The sequence below is a fragment of the Protopterus annectens genome, chromosome 8.part0 (assembly GCF_019279795.1).
Source record: "Protopterus annectens isolate FY-2018-M chromosome 8.part0, PAN1.0, whole genome shotgun sequence".
In the NCBI taxonomy this organism is placed as follows: Eukaryota; Metazoa; Chordata; order Ceratodontiformes; family Protopteridae; genus Protopterus; species Protopterus annectens.
Genome location: NC_056741.1, coordinates 81,723,824 through 81,733,331, shown reverse-complemented (window position 1 = coordinate 81,733,331; position 9,508 = coordinate 81,723,824). Strand labels below are relative to the sequence as shown.

At 37.7% G+C, this 9,508-nt stretch overlaps 1 protein-coding gene across 1 annotated transcript in view; it reads right to left on the bottom strand.

The window, feature by feature from the left end:
- Positions 1-4,819, bottom strand: part of LOC122808662 (C-type lectin domain family 10 member A-like) — a 96,578-nt gene extending 91,759 nt beyond the window's left edge. The window contains exon 1 of the mRNA XM_044079638.1: positions 4,458-4,819. Within this exon, the coding sequence (XP_043935573.1) occupies positions 4,458-4,581 (124 nt within the window). The 5' untranslated portion in view covers positions 4,582-4,819. The remainder of the gene's footprint in view (positions 1-4,457) is intronic.
- Positions 4,820-9,508: the final 4,689 nt, after the last annotated feature.

The window sequence follows — 9,508 nt, the reverse complement described above, 5'->3', positions numbered from 1 at the left end:
CATTATGTGGTGCCCATCTGTTATTTATTATACTGATCCTTGAGATTGTTAATAGATGGGCAAAAGGCAAACTGCTTTTATTTATTTATTTATTTATTTGTTTATTTTACTTTACATAAACCATTTTTTACACATATCAAGTATATGCCTTTCTCCCTTCTTTCAGAGGAGGCCCGGGATAGAAACACTCCAGATGGCTTTGTTCCAAGTCAGACTTTCCTGGTAACCAAATGTTAAATAAAAAATAAAATAAGTAAATAAAAAAGCTCGTTGGAACAGAAAAAGGCTGTGACCCTGGACATGGAAATCTGATATTGCTACATTGAGAACAGAAGGATTTGTTTATGCATGAATGCTACTTTTAAGTACATCATGTTCTGCCAAGCTCAGCTAACAGGAGAGGCTCCCCCTAAAAGGATCTCCTAAGTATTCTTGAGATTGTGTGATCTAGTACTCGCTTATGTTAGTTTGGGGGTATGGAGGGGGGAGGGGCTTTCCCCTCTGGCATGCACAATGCAGACGGTTTTCCTCAACATAAAAAAAATATTCAAAGAGAGTTTGTATGACTATTCAAATGTCAGTAGACCATGGATGGTTTAAGGGTGATCCAATGAGGTGTAGGATAACTGAGAAAATGAACAAAAAGTCAGATAACATCTCTTACTTCCATGAGTAGCATCTTTATATTTGCAGTCTGGCGCAATAAAATATTATGGGGATTTGAATATGGCAGCAGAAAAGAATGGAATTAGTAACTAAATGTGTCTAGAACTCCAAGAAGGACTCACAGCCACAGACATGTCCTTCTGGGAACAGCATTGTGAGAAGGGTACAGAAATGATCTGATACTCACTCTTCTGACTCAGTCTGAAAGCTGTAGCTGACCTGGGATTTCAATGGGAAATGGAGGAGAAATCAATGCAGTCTTCAGTCTGACTAGGATTTCTGTATAAATTGCAAAACTAATACTATATTCTAACATAAACTAGTGGAAGAACAGAGTAAGAAGTACATCTTGTGTGACTGGTATTTCTGGGTAGTTAAGTAAATGTGAACGTGCTATTACATTGTAAGGGGGTGCAGGTAAGGATGCATAGTATATGAATGCCTTTACAAGTGTCAGTGTTTAAGTGTGGTGGGGGGTATGCTGGAAGCTATACAAATGTCTTTCTGAGTGCCAGGGTTAACTTAACGGACTCCACTTTTCTACTCTGCATGTTAGGGATGAATCTCAGCCTTTATTACACTTTCTGAAATCTTTGGGTGGGACAGCTGATACAAGAAGTTGCTGAGTTGTTTTAAGAGGGCAAAGCAACAGGAAATCTATGCAGGCGTCTAAGGAGTTGTCCACAGCTATTAGAAGGCACCCATTTTACCAGCTTTGATAAAAAGTGAAGAGAGAGAGAGAGAGAGAGAGAGAGATTAGAGGTCTGCAGGGGCTAACACTCATCAGCTGCAGTTGTACTAAATTAAGTGGAAAGTACATTTGTTAAAGACCTTGTAGCTATGATTGTAAATTTATAATATTATGACCTGCTGGAAGTGAGCAGCCTATCTTTCCAGTACTTGTGTGGAGTGGTTACGTTGTTGTAGGACTGTAGTACATGTATGAAAGGTTACATTGTTATAAGGCTGTAGTTCCAGTACGTGTATGGAGTGATTACAATGTTAAAATGTGTGTGTGTGTGTGTGTGTGTGTGTGTGTGTGTGTGTGTGTGTGTGTGTGTGTGTGTGTGTGTCTGTGTGTCTGTGTGTGTGTGTGTGTGTGTGTGTGTGTGTGTGTGTGTGTGTGTGTGTGTGTGTGTGTGTGTGTGTGTGTCTGTGTGTGTGTGTGTGTGTGTGTGTGTGTGTGTGTGTGTGTGTGTGTGTGTGTGTGTGTGTGTGTGTGTGTCTGTGTGTGTGTGTGTGTGTGTGTGTCTGTGTGTCTGTGTGTGTGTGTGTGTGTGTCTGTGTGTGTGTGTGTGTGTCTGTGTGTGTGTGTGTGTGTGTGTGTGTGTGTGTGTGTGTGTGTGTGTGTGTGTGTGTGTGTGTGTGTGTGTGTGTGTGTGTGTGTGTGTGAGTGTGTGTGTGTGTGTGTGTGTGTGTGTGTGTGTGTGTGTGTGTGTGTGTGTGTGTGTGTGTGTGTGTGTGTGTGTGTGTGTGTGTGTGTGTGTGTGTGTGTGTGTGTGTGTGTGTGTGTGTGTGTGTGTGTGTGTGTGTGTGTGTGTGTGTGTGTGTGTGTGTCTTTTTATTATTTAACTAATACTATGCCACTGAACTTTGAAGCTAGCAGTCTGTATCCTGATTCACATGTGCTAAATGCATTTTTCCTGTCAGAAAACCTGACCTACTTTTAAACTTTATTTAAGAGTTGCCTAGTTGTTATTGGAAAGGTAAGTGATTACATGTATTAATGATATAATCCCTAAAGGTAAAACCCTTACGTTTACAATGCGTATCTGTATGGAATACACTTCAGTTCCTCGTGTTATAAACACCTGCTTATCCCGATTGTTTCCTAGCATGGCAAGCCTTTCTTCCAAGGAAAATACTTTAAGTATGAAGATCAATTCACTCATGATAACGCATTAACAAATTGAACAGAAAGTAAATGTTGAAGTTGTTTTTGCATATGTAAGGGACTCTGTGTACGCACTAGTACGTTTGTTAAAGAATTTTTGGATATGGTGAAATGCACTATATAGTCTGTAGTGTATCAGTAAAAACTAACATTATACTATACAGATCACAGCACATATTTAAAAAAATTGAACCTAAAGTCTGTACTTTCTAGGTAAAACAGTACTGAAAATAGTATAGATTTTGTGACAGCTCCTTCTTGCAATACTAACACTCGCTAAGAAATCAAATTTCTTGTCTAGTATAATACCTCAAAATATAACATGTAACAGTTAATGGCATTGAAATAATGTTTATTTTATCCACCAGAATGTATTACTGAACGTTTCTGGTGCTAAGTAGTTAATGGATGACTCAGAAGTCTAAATGAATTTATTGGCTGATTAACAGCTGTGGTGTGCAACTTTGGTGCTTGCTATGGGAGAAATGGGCACCGATTCATGAAATGGAAATGCCAAGAAATGTGGTAACTTGTTTTAAGACAATGATACAAATGCCAGTGTGTGCAAATCAACTGCCATTGTTCTTTTCCCAGAAATTATCCCCTTCATCACAAATTGTGAGACTTTTTTATCCTGAACCCCCACTCTTTTAATATATTACACCTATACTATAAAGATATATCATATCAGTGGCACATTTTGAGGCAATGTTGTCCCCGCCGAGTCTCCATCAAAAGCCGGCTCCCCTGCAAGATGTTGTACCCCCATATTATAGTATAAGGTGCAGAGAATCATTTAGCTGAGCAAATGATATTTAAATAATTTGATAGTTTAGCTCTTCCCTTACATTATCAGTTTAATAGTCCAAAATCATGGACATATGTGCTGTTTGGGGGGTGGATATGGTAATATTTTGTATGGAAAATGTCCTTCTTGCATGAACAATGTTCATGTCTCCCTTCCTTGGATGTCTCTTAAAGTGCATTAAAATAGACAAAGAAGGCACATATTATTTTGCAAATGTATGCTTTCATGAGCAAAAATAACAATTATTATCTCGTCTAAATGTTTAATGAAAATGCCAAACACTGACATGTTGGTGCATGTCTTTTCTAGCATAATTTTGAAGCTCTCATAAAGAGTACACAAAACAGAGAACAGAATAATGTAGTCCTAAAATAAATGATGCATAAAAGCACTACTGAAAGAAATGCAGATATCCGAGAAGAAGGCTACAGATTATATGGTGTGCTGTTTAGTAAATATTTTTAATTATGTTTTATTTGTGACATCTCTTGAAATCAGATCCCACACATAGCAAGGCACATAATTGTCCAAACAGATGCTGCCTATTAAGAATTCTTGCTTTGACAACATTCTTTTTAACGTGAGAAAGTAGGCAGACCATGCAATAGTTGTTTTATACAGTAACACTGTATGTTTTGCATTTTTTTTGTCTTTAAAATATTTGTCAATATATTAGCCCAATAATCATGCTAAATTACTTAAATGCTGCATTTTAATGTGGGAAGGGTAGGATATCTCACAATTCAGCAGTTCTTCTCATGCTCTCACATGTTCTCTTTCCAAGGTTTTTTTTTTCTCCATTACCCAAAACATTTGCCTGGCATTTTAAGTGATGGTTATCAAAACTGACACCATGGACACTTCTTGATTGATAAGTTTCTGATGTACAGTGTACAGTAATTGAAGTTTATGAATAAACATTCACATTAGGTGAAGTACATGAACTATAATATGTCTTGCGGGCAAACATTCTTATAACGCAAACTTTCCTTTCATTTATTTAGTGGCAAATTCATTGCAGACACTTCACCTACAAATAGTAAGCTTTCCTTGCAAATGTTTCTGCAAATATTATAAAAATGGACTCACCCTCTGTTCCTCTTGGTGGCAAAGGCTTTTTTTCTCTGAAAGTCTCACACTGATAAGGATTTATACGGTAGTAAGTATCTTCCCCAGCAAGTTCCAACCTCTCATAAGTTCTCTCAGGCTCCATTATCTTCCGCACGTCAGAGTGTGGTCATGCTAATGAAAATGTTTTGCAGAAAAGACCCTGAATTTTATTTACCTAACTTTAGAACTTAGTCATTTCAGATCTTTTTAAAAGTTTGGCCTGGAAAAAATACAAAATGTAGTAATACCTTATCAGTAATATTCTCAAGAAGTACAAATGTCTCACTAGGTAAACAGACAAAGTAAAAATGGCATAACAAATGTTCTGAACAACAAGAATGTTTCAGGACTTAGTAGGAAAAGGAAGCAGGTGTACATTCAAGGACAACATCCTTGGCAAGGAAGGATGGGAGTTGTCATATCCATCCATGTTTACAAAGGAAATAGCACTACCATGTATCACCAGCAGGGGTGCATGCCTTTAAACTTATTCCAGGATTTTAACTTCATAAACATAGAGCAGTAAGACTTACACAGCTGTGAGGGTTGACAGAATTATCAGACTGGATGACTCCTTTTCACAAATGAATGAAAACAACAACACTGTATACTTTAAACATGTACTTTGCAGTTTCAACTGACATCGCTATGATGCATTTAAAAAAAAAAAACTCACATACAATGGGAATTTAGTAAAAGTCTCCTAAAAGTTTTGTGGCGGACAATCTAACAAATACTGAGAAACTGGGTTCTAAATTCCTGTGGTCTGACTCTGGTGGTCACATGACTACAATGAATCCAACAATAACAGAGTAGCTATGTATGTGTGTTACAAAAGATGTGTCCATTCTGGTAATTACCTCACTTAACTACCCTTTGTGATATCATCATGAGGTAAGACTATATTCCCAATAAACTGCATCGCACAATGTATTCTCTGAAAATGTGTGCTATTATCTATAGCATGAATAGCATTTGATGATTAATGCAGGATGAAGCTCAGATGTTTACTTTGTTTCCTATTCCTTAGAGTATTGTGATATGTGAGTTTTGAGCAATTCTGCTGCTTATGCATACACTATGGTGCAAGGTAGCTGAGGTGCCAAATCCCTTATTGACAAACCTATCATGTTTGGTTGTTTAAGCATATGACTTTACCCACACAATACAGGAACTGTAACCGCTGGTAAGTGGCAGTCATGCTACTGACTGAATTAAGTGTGGCTTGCAAGGTAAATCAGGGCCTACTGAATTAACCGATATGAATGTAATGGCAGCACAAGTTCTAGAACAGACGTCTGTCACACCACCAATGGCAGTGACTATCAGCAGTGCATGGCCACTGACATGCAAATGAGAGAACAAGCACATAAATGTTGAAATGGTGCTCCTTTCAAAGTAATTAACATGCAGTGCAATTAGAGAAGCCAGTATTAATGTACAAACCTTATGCAGCTGGCAACCCTCAAGGTACATCACATCTGAGGCTGTGGAGATGGTGAAGTGGTGTTGGACAGCAAATGGCAAGAGCAGAGAGGCAGCTAGAGTGCATGGGAGATAACAGTAGAAACAAAGAAGGAATTTTAAAACTCCCTCTGTGGCTCATAAATCTCCTGGGAAGAAATCACTAAATGTGTTGGAATCAGTGAACAAAAAGACTTCACATGTTAATTTAAGAGTAATGTGGTAGAAGCAAAGTTAAATTTAAATAACTTACTGTTATATAAAAAGATATTATGGCAGTAGACAATGCTAATATGGCTTAATTTGCCTGAACATTATTTATTGTATAAGTTGTAGATCCACTATAACTAAACATTTATGACCTCTTTCTTCTACATCTCATTAGCATTTCCCTATGTGTGTCCCAAGCATTCTTTAATTTGATTAATGGGTTTTATATTGTAGACGCTCCTGACTCTTCAGGAAGGATTTTTCAGTCATCCACCACTCACTTCGTGAAATAATGTTTCTCTATATTTTCCCTGAGCACTGCAACTTGTATTTCTAACCTACATGTTTTTAAAAATGGCCCCAATCAGGTTACACCTGATTCCAGTGAAGAATTTAAATGTTTCTACAGTGTACTCGTCTGCCTCTTTTCCTGAACTTTATGCATATCGAAATCTTTTAGGCTATCTTGTAACGCATCTATTACAAACTGTACAGTACTTTTGTTTCCTTACTCTCAGCTGCCCAGTCCTGCGTAGAGCCTTCCAAAGAATACCTACTGTCATATATCACATGTACCTTAAAATATTTGTATATTCATAGATTGTTCATTTATTTCTTGCTTGGTTCCAGATGTCTAATTTTAAAATATGTGTATATTCATTAATTGTTTATTTATTTCTTGTTTGGTTCCAGATGGCTACATTGGTGCATTTCATACCATTTCAATGCAGCATCAGTTACTTGTCCAGAACATTACATATAGCTTCAAAAGTAAATAGGAGGCACATTCCAATGGTACAGAGACAGGATATCCATTTCTGCGGCCAGCATCCCAAGTTTGGGATCATACTCAAAGTACTGGTAGGGTCATCTGGGGAGCTGAATAGGATGAAATAACCAACAGTCAACTGTCTTATCCCAAAGATGGTTTGGGCAACCTGATAACTTTGTGACCTCTGCTGAAGACTATGGACATTACAGGTCACCTCAGCATAAATATGGGGCAGTGATGATTGTACTAGCCACTCCCACAGATTCCACAACATCCTATCAAATTCCTCAGTTCCTGGGCCTAAAATGTTGTGCTGCAGCAAGGCTTCTGGGAGGCCCCCACCTTAGAAAGTGTAATGTGTGGAAGTACACTGAAGCCAGAGGATACAGCTGAGGGTACCAAGGGGGCAATGGGAAGGCACAGAAGAAAAAAGTTCATAGGATGGAATGTGAAGTTTGGGATCTGTTGATATTTTAACAGTTTAATGGTACAATTTCTGTATTTTGTGTGTGTTCTTTTGCCATGCCTAATGGCTCCAATATTTTTACTCAGCTGACCCACTTGTTCCATTTGAAGTAAGAGCTAAGTCTCTCTGATCTAGCTGATAGTCTTACAACTAATTCATTCCTACCAGGGATACCTAGTCAGGCCATTTGTTCCCCTTACAGCAGGATGCAGGTGACAGGGAATGGGCTAGGTTTGACTTCTGATGAAGTAGCCTCCCCTCCCCTCTTTGGAGTTTCCCTCTCCTTATGGTAAAGTCCTTAATGTTTTTTTTTTAAATGAGCATAACCATAGATGTCATGCAAGTAATGGACTACAACAATGCTATACGTCAGTCAGTTATTTATTCATTTGTCTTTTTTAACCAGTTAAATAAGCTGGTCTGAGAACCCTTTTCAGTCATGACCCAGACCATATAGCATACACAAAGCAAAAAGGCATGGAGATGAACAAAGACATGGAAATATATAAGGTGTTGGTTAACAACAATCCCTTGATCCACTGTGTTTGCTGACTTTGGTAATATGAGAATTAACTGTGGTTTCATATTAACCAAAATTTTGCTTATTCCTACAACTTGCTGAAACGTTTTATTTCACTTGTGTTTGGCTTCCATTTAATTTTTTTTCATTTCTTCAGCCACCTCAGAAAGATTATTACAAACACACACCACCCTCTTGGTATAAAAATACTCCAAAAATCACGCTGTAACCATCCTTCTAGGTCAAGTTGTTATCTCCTTCTCTAAACAGTGCTGCTCCATTGAGGTTTGCTATCCATACCAAGATATTCCAGTAGCGCTTTCATTTCTCTTCCCCAGCCTTATTTCAGGAATACGTATTAAGTTCCTTCTTCATGTGTGTTCTGGTGCAGACTCTGTACCATTTGTATTATCTATTCTTCTCCGTGCATTTGCTGTTCTACAAACATCACAGCAGAAGACTGGGTTATGATGCTATAGGTGGTCCTCCAGCTGTTATCTGTCTATATAGACAAAAAGGAGAATGACGTCCTGTATTCTGGTGGCTGTGCTCCTCTCGAAGGTGTTCTTATTTTCTGTTGATGACACTTTATTCTCTCCATCCTATCCATCCTTACATCCAAGGATAGTTAGATATAAGTTAAAATAGCTATGTAAGAAAAACATACTTAAGTGAACAGGCCCGTTTTAACCTCTTACAGTGAATAACATGACAGAGAAGTAGAAACATGCAACAGAATCAGACAAACAAATTTCCTAAAGAAAAATATGAGAAGCTTATCCATTACATACTCACTTTATATTTATTATAAATTTACTTAATTATTTTCAGTTTTTAACTGGGAAACAGAGAAGAGTGGAGGAAGGAGAGCTATATATCCAAATATAGAAATGAAAGCTGTATGTGGCAGTTATACAAATGTAGTACTTGTAAAACCTCCATGCAGATGTGATAAATATAATACATGAATGAAAATAGCATAACATACTTCATTTTATAATAACATATCAATAATATTGTAAAATTATGAAATTTCTAACTGTCTTTGAGCTAACACCGGCTTTATACTAATGGCACTATTAAGACCTGGGTAACATCGACCAATCAGCAAGCCAATATGCAAGACGTTACCCTTGCTACGTCTCAACGTTGTGATGAAGGAGAGTCAAGAGATGAGGGATTCCAACGGAACTAGCTGCAGGAGGTAGCAACCTCAATACTTCCAATATACCAACGTCTACATCGCATAAAGTGGAGTTAAAAAACAAAAAACAATCGGAAATATCTGCTTTTTTACCTTTTTGGTTAAAACAACTGGAAAAGGTAACAATATACAAGGCACAAGTGCAAAAAAGCCCCAACGTAGCGATATCACAACAGCATTTATCGCAAGGGGCAAAAAGGAAAAACAACAGTCCACGGCAGACCAACAAAGCACCTCGCAGGTGAATGTAGCTGTATTGGCTATAAAAGAAGGTACTTTAAATTTATCACAGTGATCTTTTTCTGATCAACATTTTAAGCTGCTAAGTAAAGGGTTGAAATTTGTGCCCTTTGCCATGGACAATATTGCTAATGTAATCATTGATCTTAAACTG